Raw genomic sequence first — 14,446 nt, forward strand, 5'->3', positions numbered from 1 at the left:
ACATTAAAACGGAACTTCATTCACCACTGTGGATTTTCTAAATATAAACTCAAAAGAAAGCGTATTTTGCAATACTGAAAAGTGAGTCATTTATTATTCTGAGTTCACTGCGCATGTGATTATGAGCATCATAATTTCAGATCGATTGACTCGTAATAACCTATCGCACCATAGTGAAATACCGTTGCTGTTGTTGATTGGTAGTCATGTCAAAATCCCCTTTTCAGTCGACCTTTAGACACAAAGACCACTTATAAGTTTTCAACTCCTGGTGGATGCATTTACCTCAGAACTGACCACCACCGTGAACACCAGTGTGAGGTTTGCTCTCTGTGTCAGACTCAGAAGTCAATTTTGTCCTAAGCGTGTATCCGTACAAGGAGCCGGTGAGTAGATGGCGATACATTATTATTATTATGCTTTTCTCTGTAATTGTTACATTTGTCTCAGGCTCGTGATACTTACAATCAGTATATCTTCACATCGTGTTTTAAAGATTTCCAGACGAGCTTATTAGGTCAACTGAGTTAGCCTAATTTATAGCCTATTTTTCCATGTATTGAATTGCTATTTATATTCTAAACAGAAGTCGATTCTCTATGTGGTATTGTTAAGTTCGCACGATCACATAAAATGCATTTGTTTGTGTTTCGTTGTCCTCGGTCACTCATATAAACGCCGTGTCCTACTTCTGCAGCACAATTACACACCCACCCAACGCAAACACAATGTTCGTATAGAAATTTAGGCTACGTTAATTTAGTTATCTTATATTTTCGCACCAAGTAATGCCATTTCATGCTTGGACCAGCTAATAATCTGAGTCCTGTTTGTCATTTGTGTCGCTGCCATCATCTAATGTTAGCCTACGTAATATAGTTGACACCATATTGATGACGTAACCGCTCTCCTTGAGGTCAGAAGTCACGTTTTACGTTTCTATTTGTCTTGCAGTATAATTGCATTTGTTATTTGAGTTATGTTATTGTGTTATTTATATTATTGATATAAAATTACTTAAGGTACTATTATTTATTTTATTTATGACTCAATGACGTGACGCATTTTTTTTTTTTTTAAATGCATTAATATTTTAGAGTTGTTTCCCTCTCTATGTCAGAATGTATATGCGATGTAGCTGTCTGGAGAATTTTAATTTTAAAAAGAAAATCCCAGCAATCACAGAATGGGTCCCATTTGCTTTCTAACCAAATACCAACCTTCCCAGAACATTGCAGGGATGTTTTTGTGACAACTAAAAAGGAACCTGTACTGAATGTTCCCTACAGGTTATCTTTAGGTTTTATTTTTATAACCAGCAGCAACAACGAATGTTACTAGAACGTTCTGGGAACCAAAAATTGTTAGCTGGGAGGTTCGTAAAACCCTGAAATTCTTCTGAAATTCTAGGCATATATATATATATATAATTTATTTATTTAATTTATATATTTACAGTCCATTGGTCTTGGCGTGGCATCCCTCCTGTTCTCATCATGAATGTTGTTGAGCCATATGAACCCGTCCAGCACCACTGGTTCTACAACCAGCAGGTGGACTCCAAAGACTCCTGGCAACCCTTCAGCAGAGAAGACTCACGGCGGCTGGAGGATGCTTACAGTCGAGGTCCTCCACTTCTTAACAAAACTTTAAAACCATTGGTTGCTATTGATGAAAGTATAGTTTATTATATCATGACACATGTCCATATGTTTGAATGTTTAACCATTATGTCTGATTTGTCTGCAGTGGGGAAAAAAGAAAAGGATGAAGTGGAAGTGGCTACAGATGGAAAGAGGTATGACGTCAAGCTATGTGAAAGAAAGCGTTACTCTGTATATTGGGAACAGAAGCCCGCCGAGGTCAGACGCTGCTCCTGGTTCCACAAAGGCAGCAAAGACATGACCTACACTCCCTACAGTGAAGAACTCAGTGATTTCCTAGAGGTGAGAAACAGTTTTTTCAGAACAAATCAAAATTTTCCAGCTTTGAATGCTTAATTGTTTTTCTTTATTCAAAAACAGGATGCTTATATGATTGCAATGACCCTGGATGAATGGAAGACGAATTTGGAGCTCCCAACAGGGGAAACTGTGATCCTTCACAATCCCAAGGTACTGTCTGAATGTAAAACTAATGGTAAACAGACACTTCTCTGTTCACAATTTACATTTTGTCTTTCTCATTGCATTACCTCAGCTCATGATGCAGTATCCCGGCAGCTGCAAAGAATTTCCCCCTTCCCCGTCTGAACGGACTCAACCCAGGACACTAAAGAGAGGAATTGAGAATATTCCAGTAGAGATACCAGAGGGTGAGTGTAGTGTTATCAAACTATATTTAAAATCCCAGTGACTTACCATTTGTCATAGCCATGTTTCTGACACAAATGTGGTTCCAAAAGATGTAATAACGTAATTTACTCAAAAATACTCACCCAGATAGCACACTTACATCTGCAAAATGTCTGTTAATGATTGCTTCATCTGGAAAGCCTCTGCTGTGTACAAACATCTGATAGACGTCTTTAAGATGTAAGTTGTACATATACATTCTAAATCATAAACATCTTAAAGACATTTTTTGAACATTTGACATCTGATAGGAAATATCCTATAGATGAGCAAACACTCTCAAAAAAAAAAAAAAAAAAACACCTTGTATGTAAATGCAGTCTCCGTTATGTACATGTGCAATCAGGGCATATTCTTCATGTAGGCAGTCCCAAAATGCATTGTGACAAGCTCATCCACGATGGCTTGAGTTGAAGTTTAGAGAAACGTTGATAACAAAAATACCATATTTCATTCAATGTAAATAATAATGTAAATGATAAAAATCAATGTAAATAAAAACATTTTAGTATAACTAAAATGGACCTTTTTGCCAAATATTTCTCTGCATTTCTCTTTGTATTTTTGTTTAAAGTGTCATACAGTTAGCTTAGTAAAATGCTAAACCCTCTTGGGCTATGTTTATATGCTGTGTGTTGTTATGCTTATTGAAGTATCAAATTGTTAGCTTAGCAACATGGTAACATCAAACCCTCTTGGACTGTTTTCCCCCATTTTTTGTTGTTGTGTATTTTTATGCTTATTGAAGTATCATACTGTTAGCTTTACAACATGCTAACTCTTTCACTCCATATTTGTGTGTACTGTGAGTTTGATGCTTATTAAAGTATCATGCCCCTTATGAAAGTTAACTATGTTTTACTAAAAATAAAATCAATTAAATCTGCAAATTAACCATGGCTTTGCTACACTAACCATAGTTTAACCATGGTACTTGTAGTAAAACTGTGCTTATACAAATGGTAATCAATATGCTAACAAAAACATGGATACTATACTTTTACTATAATAAAACTATGGTTAATTTTTGTAAGGGACAGTTAGCTTAGCAACATGCTAGCATCAAACTCTTGAGTCTCTCTTCATGGGAAGCAATAGGATGCTGCCTTAAAAGGTAGATGTCTATGTAGGCAGTAGATGGCAAGGAAGCTCACTGCATTTTTGTGGATTAGGCCTATAGTGTGTGTTGCTAACAATATTTTGTTATAATTTTCTTGTTGTAGGAGAACCAGAGATAGTAGACCACCTGGTGTTCATGGTTCACGGTATCGGTCCTGCCTGTGACATACGTCTCCGTGGCATTGTCCAGTGTGGTGAGCCTTTATCATCTAAAACTGAATACATGCACTACCTCAGTATGGTGGATTGTTTTGCAACTGTTGAGCTGTTAGCAAGCCATGTTTATGACATGTAACACTTTATTGTACCATTTTCTTTAAAGGAGTATTCTGACATTGATTTTTCTTCATTCTCTGCTGCAGTTAATGAATTTCGAAATGCCTCTGACAGCCTCATAAAGAGCCACTTCAGGCAGAGTGAGGACTCATGCATTATTGGAAGGGTTGAGTACCTTCCTGTCAACTGGCACAAAGTCTTGCATGGAGAAACTACAGGAGTTGACAAGTAAGATGCTTGACTCTTATTGTATTCTGGTCATTCCATGTCAACTCAACCAGAGGTCCCCGGCTCAAATACATTTCTAATTTCAACATTATTTGTACTTCAGACATTTCTCTTTACAAGAAAAAGTATCATCTGTATGCAAAGTGACCCACATTTGGTTTTTGACCACTGAAAATGTGTACAATTTAACAATTTACGCTTGGAGCCATATTGAGATTCCAAATTGTCATTCCAAAACAAAATGAAGATACCAAAAGGAATGTTTAAGACCCAATATCTAAAAGGTCATATCTAAAGATATCTTTAATACTTCTTGAGTTACAGGGATAGAGAATAAACTTGTGAACTGTCACCATTGGTATATAAGGCAACAAAGATTGCTAAACTCAACAGATTTTACTAACAAACCTACCAATCTCTGTGTAAACAACATTATGATGCTGCTGTCTTTGCGAAATCATTTTTACCCCTATAATTTGGCTCCAAATCTCAGATGAAAATTGACATTTTGACTCCTCTCTACAAAATAGTGTTTTACTCAGTAAATATACATCCATGACATTTAATATTTTGGCTTTCATCGCTATACATGTTTATCTTTCTTCAGAAAAAATATTGACAACATTAAACATTTGAGCCAGGGAAGTTAATGAAATTTGATTGATTTGACATGGAATGACCCATTAATAAATGTTCTCTATGTGTAAATTACACACACACAATTCTTTTTACTGTTTTATTTCTATTTTTAATAGAGACGTTGAGAGAATCACTCTGCCTAGCATTAGCCGCCTGCGTCAGTTCAGCAACGACACAGTGCTGGACCTTTTCTTCTACAACAGCGCTACGTACTGCCAGACTATTGTGGATACAGTAGCATCTGAGATCAACCGTTTGCACAGCCTCTTCCTCCAGAGACATCCACACTTCACAGGACACGTTTCCCTGGTTGGACACAGCCTTGGTACAAAGTGTTAACTGTGCTTTTCAGAACAGAATTGGTTTTGGTGATATAATAATAACCTGTACTTAGGGACGGTGCAGATATTTTATGTCAGTTATAACAATGTTATAATAATGTGTCATGTTTTACACAGGCTCATTGATCCTGTTTGATCTCCTGACCAATCAAGAGACTGATGCAGATGGCACACCTCATGAGGTTTGTACCAGTTTTGTTATTGATTTCAGTAGCTGAAATAAAATAAAATATACAACCCCAAATCAGAAAAAGTTGGGACAGTATGGAAAACGCAAATAAAAAAAGAAAGTAGTGATTTCAGAATTTACTTTGACTTGAATTTCATTGCAGACAATATGAACACAAAATATTTCATGTTTTGTCTGGTCAACTTCATGTCATTTGTAAATATACATCCTTTCCTGTCATTCAGACCTGCAACACATTCCAAAAAAAGTTGGGACAGTAAAGCATTTACCACTTTGTAATGTTGCCATTCCTTTTCACAACACTTAATTTTGTCCCATTCTTCCGGCAAACAAGTCTTAAGGTGGGCAACAGTACGGGGTCTTCGTTGTCGCATTTTGCACTTCAAAATGCGCCACACATTCTCTATTGGAGACAGGTCGGGACTGCAGGCAGCCAGGACTTTGTAATGTGTGCAGAATGTGGTTTTGCATTGTCTTGTTGAAATATGCATGGACGTCCCTGGAAAAGATGTCTTCGTGAAGGCAACAAATTGTGCTCCAAAATCTCTATGTACTTTTCAGCATTAATGGTGCTTCACAGAAGTGCAAGTTACCTTTGCCAAGGGCACTGACACAACCCCATACCATGACAGACTCTGGCTTTTGGACTTGTTGCTGGTAACAGTCTGGATGATCTTCTTTGGTCCGGAGCATACAGCATCCATTCGTCCCAAAAAATACCTGAAATACTGATTCATCTGACCACAGTACACGTTTCCACTGTGTGATGGTCCATCCCAGATGCCTCCGAGCCCAGAAAAGTCGACGGCGCTTCTGGACACTGTTAACATAGGGCTTCCTTTTGGCACAGTACAGTTTTAACTGGCATTTGTGGATGTAACTACGTATTGTGGTACTTGACAAAGGTTTGCCAAAGTAGTCCTGAACCCATGTGGTGATATCGCTTATAGATGAATGACGATTCTTGATGCAGTGCCGCCTGAGGGATCGGAGATCACGGTTGTTCAGCTTAGGCTTGCGCCCTTGTCCTTTACGCACTGAAATTCCTCCAGATTCCTTGAATCTTTTAATTATGTTATGCACTGTTGAAGGTGAAATATCCAAATCTCTTCCTATCTTTCTTTGAGGAACATTGTTTTTGTTCATAAACATTTCAATAATTTTCTCACATATTTGTTGGCAAACTGGCGATCCTCGGCCCATCTTTGCTCCTAAAGGACTAGACCTTTCTTGGATGCTGCTTTTGTACCAAATCATAATAACAATCACCTGTTGACATCACCTGTTTCAAATCACATAATTATTTAACCAATTTACCTCATTACTAGCCCTAAATTGCTCCTGTCCCAACTTTTTTTGGAATGTGTTGCAGGTCTGAATGACAGGAAAGGATGTATATTTACAAATGACATGAAGTTGACCAGACAAAACATGAAATATTTTGTGTTCATATTGTCTGCAATGAAATACAAGTCAAAGTAAATTTAGAAATCACTACTTTCTTTTTTTTATTTGCGTTTTCCATACTGTCCCAACTTTTTCTGATTTGAGGTTGTAAATATCACAAGGTAATATTACATATTACAAGTTGAAGTACAATGTTTACTTAAACTCAAATTCAAATAATAAAAATAAACTAACACTAAATAGAAATATAAAAATAATTATGAAAAAGACAATTTAATTAAATTAAAGTGAAAATTGAAAATATAAAAATAAGTGAATTTACACTTTAATAGAGCATTAATAAATGCTCTATTAGTATATAAACAATACTAAAATAATTGGTTTGCACAGAAACTACCTTTGTCATGATGTATAATCAAATAGTTATTTAGTAATAAACAGGAATGCATCACTTTGAATGGTTATTGTCTAAAATACTTCAGCACGCTTTGAGAATCGTAACATCCAAGTGTCTTGAATTTTAATGTCACTAATAAATTGTAACTATTTATTAACTTTAAATAAATGCAGCATCATTCAAATGTCTCTGCATGACAATTTAACTTGTCTAATAACTAAGAAAGATTCATGTTTTATTATTATTATTATTAAAGATATTTATTTATTTTATATATATATATATATATATATATATATATATATATATATATATATATATATAAAATAAATTATTTGCTTTCAAACATGTATAGTAAATTTCTGATTTTGCAACTTATTGTGTTTTAGCTTTTATAGATTTGAAAGATCATAATTTATGAAGAAATGTATATTGTGGTCTCCACAGCTCAGTGAGGACGCTCATGTAGACACAGGCTGCGGTTCCTATGAGAGTCTTGAGGAGGCACTGAAGGGACATGGGTTGGAGGAGCACATCAATGTACTGCACAGAGAACAAATGGATATGGAGTCCTTGGTCAGTTGTTGTTGTTTATTTGTCCTGAATCACAAATAACACATGTGAAAATCACAACACCCCAATTCTTCATTTTTGCCCTTCTTATTCCAATTAAACTGTTTCAGATGCTTTGCTCAGAGAAGGACCTAAAAGATATTGGAATACCTCTGGGTCCTCGCAAGAAAATTATGAACTGTGTGAAGAAATGGAAGGTAATTCCTAAAATTCTTTATAGCCCTGTGTTTATAGGTGCTCAGTGGCTCATGGCAGAAATGGAAAGGTTTGCAATGTAGCTTTAATTGTGTGCAGTTTCCTCTCCACACCCAAAAATGGAAGGGAAGACAGATAAGAGTCCATTGTTTTAGACTGGAATGTCTGTTTTGACACTTTCTAGTAACTACTTTTGAATATCCAACAGCACTCTAGATCTGGAAGTGGACATGCAGCCCAAAATGAGACACACTCCCCAAGTCTAGGGATGAGAAATGAACATCACACCCCCACCACTAGTGCGGTTGATTATCAGCATTTTGATGTTGGCATTGGACAAGTAAGTTATTTATATAAGTATATATATTTAAGCAGCACAACTGTTTCCAACATAGATAATAAATTAGCATATTAGAATGATTTCTGAAGGGTCATGTGGGTCATGTGACACTGAAGACTGGTGTAATGGCTGATGAAAATTCAGCTTTGCATCACAGGACTAAAATATAATATAAGTGTATTAAAATGGAAAATTGTTATTTTAAATTGCAACAATATTTCAAAATATTACTGTGTTTTTTCTGTCATTAAAAATCTTACTGATTCCAGATTGGAATACACAGTAATTAAAAATACAGAAAAAAAACTGATAATAAATAAATATATAAAAGTATTTGTTTTCCACGTTTGGGCTGCTATTGTCTGTTGAATCTCCATTGATATGAAAAACTGATCATAAAAATTCAGTCTTTCACTGTTTAAATGACAGTTGCCAAATAACAGCTTCTTTATTCTGCAGGTATCTATCGATTATCCTCAGTTAGCCTTTCATCCGCAGGCGTTCTTTGCCATGGGTTCACCCATAGGAATGTTTTTAACCGTCAGAGGTCTGAAGAGGATAGATCCTAATTACAGCTTCCCAACTTGCAAGAGTTTCTACAACATCTTCCATCCAGTAAGACACTCTACAAAACACTGAGAACCATACAAGTTCCTTACAGCTCTGTTCTTACACCTCGAATGTGATCTGTGCAGTTTGACCCAGTGGCGTATCGAATCGAGCCCATGATTTTGTCCCAAGACGTGGACTTGCCGCCCATGTTGATACCCCATCATAAAGGCAGAAAAAGGATGCACCTCGGTATGCCAAGTCACTTTATAAACCAAGAGATTTTAAATTCTAAAATGACTAAAAATAACTGAATGAAACGTCTTGATACTTACAGAACTCAAAGAGGGTTTGACTCGAGTCAGTTCTGATTTACTGGGATCCCTACGAATGGTTTGGCAGAGCATTTCTCAGGTCCCGACGCCAGCGCTCGCAGAGGGTGGAATCAGTTCCATGACCCCTACAGATGAAGCAGAAGGTATCTAATGAAACTTTCTTGATTCAGATATTTATCAAATCCACCTCATATTTCGAATGTCCCTCCTTAAATTTGAACATTTGTGGTGCAGTGTTACCAATGGAGCTGGAGGAAGGAAACTTAACCAAGGTGGGGACGTTGAATCGTGGGCGACGTATTGACTTTGTCCTTCAGGAGACACCAATTGAAAGTTTCAATGAGTACCTGTTTGCCATACAGAGCCATTTGTGCTACTGGTAAGAGAAAGCTTTCAGTTGTTATGGTGTATTTTTTATATGCTCTGAAATCTATAATTATTTCTGATTTGTTTGCAGGGAGTCTGAGGATACTGCTCTGTTGGTTCTGAGAGAGATTTATGGAAATATCCCAGCGAGAAACACTCATTTATGAATGTTATATAACTTTTGTACTGTATAACTACCTTTAAAGCCAGTCCAGTCCACAGTGAGTTGATTCGCTCCACACATTTTAACCAGCCAGCCAATAAACTACCTAAAAAATTAAGAATTTGAAATTGGAATCCCAACTGAACTATTGCCAGGTATTGGGATATTGTTGCAATATTCTTATGGCAGGATTACGGACATTTGATACGCACAATAGCCTTTTGTGCAATAATGCACACTGTAATAGAAACCTGCATTTAATGTGTAGCCTACTTATGTAACTTTGGTTTCCTAATTTTCCAATTAATTAATTATTATTATGTATTTATATTGTTTGGATATTTGTGATGTTTTTTAATTATATTATTAAACTCCTAACCCTAAATTATTTTTTGTGATGCCTGTATCTAAATTTGACTTTGTTGTTACCCTGCTGAAAAAAACAATAGAACCCTGCCCAAAACACAATAGAAAATGTAATGGTTATAATGGGAATTGTATTGGTTTTAATGGAAACTATAATGGTGTCTACTGGTATGTGATGGATTCTATTGGTGGGATGTTAACTCCTATTGGAAAAATGCCCAAAACACACTACAAAAAGGAATTTTGTAATGGTTTTACTGGAAAAAAGCTAATGGTTTATATATTTATATATATATATATATATTTATATATAATGGAAACCATTAGAATTTCTGTGATGGTTTCTATTGGGCTTCTATTGTTTTTTTAGCAGGATAGACATTCTTTAGATACCAACACTGTGTCTTTAAGGCAGAATTCAGATCATAGCCACCGGGAAGTTCGTTCATTTCCCATTTATCCGTCTGGAATAGTGCGCCACACATTACAAAACATCCCCTTTCCATACAGAGTCATGAACTGCCCTCCTTCCTCCGCCAAGAATTCCACACAGCCAATGAACACAGCAGCATTACGCCGTCAGGATTCACGAGACTTTCATTCCGTCTCTTTAAACGTAGACGTTCCGCTACCTGAGGATATTCAAACTATTTAATAAGACTTGTGGGGGGGGGAAGAAGTTTGAATGAAGATGCCCAGCCTTTGAAAAAAAGGTGAGGAAACGCTCTTATCCAACAAGAATGTTACAGAAATGTTTCCTTTTTCTTACCTGCTTGGAGGGAATTAAAACTTGAAGCCGGTGATGTTATGTTTCATACTCGCGCTGCTCACGAGGCAGAATCGTTCGCCTGTCGGAAGTTTAAAATTTGCTCGGCTGAACAAACTTTAATCAGTTTCTTATTGATATTCCGTTCAATCAAATGGAAATTTAATTCGCCTCGTTCTTTATAGTAGCCTATAATCTTTCAATGAGTCAGTTGAACCTTTTTTAACAAAACGATTTCTTTACGAATCGGACCGAACGGTTCTCTCTGTTTCTGAGCTGTCAAACTGATATGTCCGATTTCGTAAATATAATAAAGAAATTTTAAAGCGAATTACGTGCATGGCGTAAAAAACAGTGTTTTTGTCTTTTAAGTGGTTAATGAAAGCAACTGTTCTAAAGAAAACTTCTAAAACTGACCATAAACGGATGCAGAACATTTATAAGCGCTCCATTAGCGCTATTTTAAAGTAGTAGATCACCAAATATATTAACGTTGTCATTTTTTTTACTCAGCCTTCTGTTGTTCCAACTCTATGACTGATTTTAATCAGTGGAACACAAACGGAGAGATTTAGAAGAATGTTAGAGACTGACAGAAAAAGATGTTATTAAAATGAACGTGACTGAGGAAAAACAACATGACGGCAAATAATGACAATTTGTTCATATTTATAACATTTATAACACTCTATTCAACTTATGAAATGTTTAAATCAGTACAAGGAGATTAATATGCATCTCTTGAGCTTTTTCACAGGTTGAGTCACTTCGTTTAACTTTATTCTTTAATGTTTATATTTATCAAGTTTATTCTTATTTCTTGTTTCTCATATAGCCACTGTGTTCCTTGCTGAAAATTTTACTTCAGAATGCTTTACTACTTCCATGGGAACATATGTGACCCTGGACCACAAAACCAGTCTTAAGTGTAAATTTTTCAAAATTGAGATTTATAAATGGGCCTAGCTGAATAAATTTATTAGCTTATAAAGTTTATAAATTTAGTAGCTGAATAAATAAGCTTTCCATTGATGTATGGGGTGTTAGGATTGGACAATATTTGGCCGAGATACAACTATTTCAAAATCTGGAATCTGAGGGTGCAAAAAAATCAAAATATTGAGAAAATCGCCTTTAAAGTTGTCCAAATGAAGTTCTTAGCAATGCATATTACTAATCAAAAATGAAGTTGTGACATATTTACGGTAAGAAATTTACAAAATATCCTCATGGAACATGATCTTTATTTAATATCCTAATGATTTTTGGCATAAAAGAAAAATCTATAATTTTGACCCATACAATGTATTTTTGGCTATTGCTACAAATATACCCCAGCGACTTAAGACTGGTTTTGTGGTCCAGGGTCACATATTTGTTTTCCTAACCTATCCAAGTCTTTTAGGCTTACCTCGAGTCACCCTTTTTGACTCTAATCCAAACTTGGTCATAATGTTGTGTCCCAAAAAGGGTTCTGTTGTTTTCACAATTATGCCATTTGGTCCCCTCACCAAAATGTAAAAAGCTAGTTAGTGGGACTTAACATGCATCAGTGCACAATTTTTATAATCCTGCTGTAGTTGAAGTCCTGCGTTCCTTTCATAGTCACATGGTTTACCAGTTCATGGAAATGTAAATACCCGCATCATCTTTAATCATCAGAGAAAGAAACTTTATCTGGGATATGCTGACGAAAATGAAGGGCTGAACGGACTCATTACATGATCAGTCATATGTGTTAACCACTTGAAAAAAAATGACCTCTGCATTGAAGTCAGTACTGTAATTGTGTCTCTGCTTTATCCACCAACGCAAAGGTCAGTTCACCCTCTCTCATACAAAGAAAGTCATACAAGTCCCCAAACTGCCCACTTTGTATGAAGACTCACTGTTTTTCGCAGTGCTGAGGCATCGAATCAAGAAACTAGGATGTGAAAATATATAATATTAAATGCCTGGCATATGATTCTGTCAGAAAAAAAAAAAAAACTTAATGTGTTCAATGGAATGGATTTGAATAAATTTAGCATTACATCACTTGCTCACCAATGGGTCCTCTGCAGTGAATGGGTGCCATCAGAATAAGAGGTGATTAAAAACATCACAGTAGTCACACACTTAAGGATTTCTTTATTACAAACACAGCTTTTAACTTCATAAGATGTTAAATGATGAACTGGAGTGGTGTAGATTACTTGTGGATTATAGTGATGTTTTTATCAGCTGTTTGGCACCCATTCACTGTGGAGGGTCCATTGGTGAGCAAGTAATGTAATGATAAATTTCTCCAGATCTGTTGCAAGGAGGAAACAAACTCATCTACATCTTGGATGGCCTGTGGATGAGAATTTTCGGCAAATTGGGTGAACTATTCCTTTAAGTGACCATCTGGCTCAAAAGACCTTTACATGTGGATTGCGTCATCTTGGCTAGGTTTTCTCTTTTTTCCTGGTATTTCCAAGTTTCTTGAAGCTGAAGGGTGAGGTCACACCTAAAACACTCATTGCTTGGAAATGTAGTCTTATGTCCATCAGTTGTTGAGTTACAGTGCTACAGGGTAAAACTTTAGTTCTAGTCTTGTGAATCTGAAGCGATAACTTTCATGCTCTCACACACTTGGATCTCGACCCCTACAGTGTGCAGTAGACTATGTAATCGTCCCTGGTGGAAGGAGGATGTGGAAAGATGTTGAGTCAACAAAGGGAAGTTTCCCAGCCTGAGATTGCTCATGGTTCCGTGCCTCCGAAAAGAGCGTAGAGACCCGAGATCTGAGACCCGACTGAAGAGAATTTGTCATGTTCCTGACCTCTAGTTCTGCTTGTTGCATGGCAACTTCGTAAACACACATAAGCACATGCTGAGTCTTATATTTGGATTCTCTTCAGCTTTATAGGGTTGTTTGGTAATTATTATTTTTTTGAATAACTTTATTAAGCTGTTGTCTTTATGTGGTTATTTGGGGTTCACTTAGCAACGCAAAATACATTGACTCTTGTTTTCCAAGTATGTTCCATGTCTACCAGCCTTCATGTGCTTTGAAGGACTCTCTACAATGAGTTGTTTTCTGGTTTCATATGCACAACTATTTGCCTATTTGTTTGCCCACACCACAAGAGGGCAGACTTTATCAGATTTAGTCATCACCCCTTTTCTATAAGGTTTCACTGGAAATACTGTGCACACCCTAATTCAGACAGATTTGATCTTTATTATGAAATCTAAAAGTAATTATGACATGAGAGCAAATCAAGAGCCAAAAAATATTTTGGTAATATATTCATTTTCATGACATTTGTCAACAAAAATTCACTATTATTTATTTATTTTTACAGAATTCACTATTTTATTTACCTTGCAAGTTCTTCCTTATTTTACTGATAATTGATAACCTCCAAATATTGTACTATAGATGTTATAAAATATGTAATGATAGCTACACAGTGTACCATGTTTGTGCAACACTGTTTAAGCACGCGGGACAAAAAAGGTTTATTTTTAATTTGGTGATGTAGACATGCCAAAACGAGGCAATTCATCACAGAGCTGGCAATTTTCATAGTGTATAATGCCAGGTTTATTAGAAAGCTAGAATAAGAAACAAGCTAGAGCAGAGGTAAAATGTAAAGAATAAGACTTTATGTGCGTGTGGAGTTGTTAAATGGTTGTGGAAGAAGTGTGTCTTTGGCTGCTTTTTGTATGTTGAGACATTCTGATGCTTTGACAAACCGATCTCAGAGCAACATCAGTTCAGAAATGTTCAGTGTTCAGAGTTAGCGCTCAGCTGCAATGTGAGATCTGCAAATTTAGGCAAAAATGTGTCAGGTATATGTGAGGGGAACCTT

The 14,446-nt window shown here is 36.2% G+C and overlaps 1 protein-coding gene across 1 annotated transcript; it reads left to right on the forward strand.

Annotated features, from left to right (window-relative positions):
* The first annotated feature begins 229 nt into the window (after window positions 1-229).
* On the forward strand, window positions 230-9,879 carry ddhd2 (DDHD domain containing 2). Its single transcript, XM_058789338.1, has 17 exons — window positions 230-386; window positions 1,459-1,626; window positions 1,750-1,946; window positions 2,025-2,114; window positions 2,200-2,314; window positions 3,578-3,667; window positions 3,836-3,977; window positions 4,733-4,941; window positions 5,075-5,139; window positions 7,399-7,527; window positions 7,635-7,721; window positions 7,928-8,059; window positions 8,519-8,674; window positions 8,755-8,860; window positions 8,946-9,086; window positions 9,178-9,322; window positions 9,401-9,879. Exons 2-17 carry the CDS (start codon window positions 1,497-1,499, stop codon window positions 9,474-9,476), a joined length of 2,010 nt encoding a protein of 669 aa, XP_058645321.1. The 5' UTR covers window positions 230-386; window positions 1,459-1,496; the 3' UTR covers window positions 9,477-9,879.
* The last annotated feature ends 4,567 nt before the right edge of the window (window positions 9,880-14,446 follow it).

Source organism: Onychostoma macrolepis, chromosome 10 (assembly GCF_012432095.1).
Source record: "Onychostoma macrolepis isolate SWU-2019 chromosome 10, ASM1243209v1, whole genome shotgun sequence".
NCBI lineage: Eukaryota > Metazoa > Chordata > Actinopteri > Cypriniformes > Cyprinidae > Onychostoma > Onychostoma macrolepis.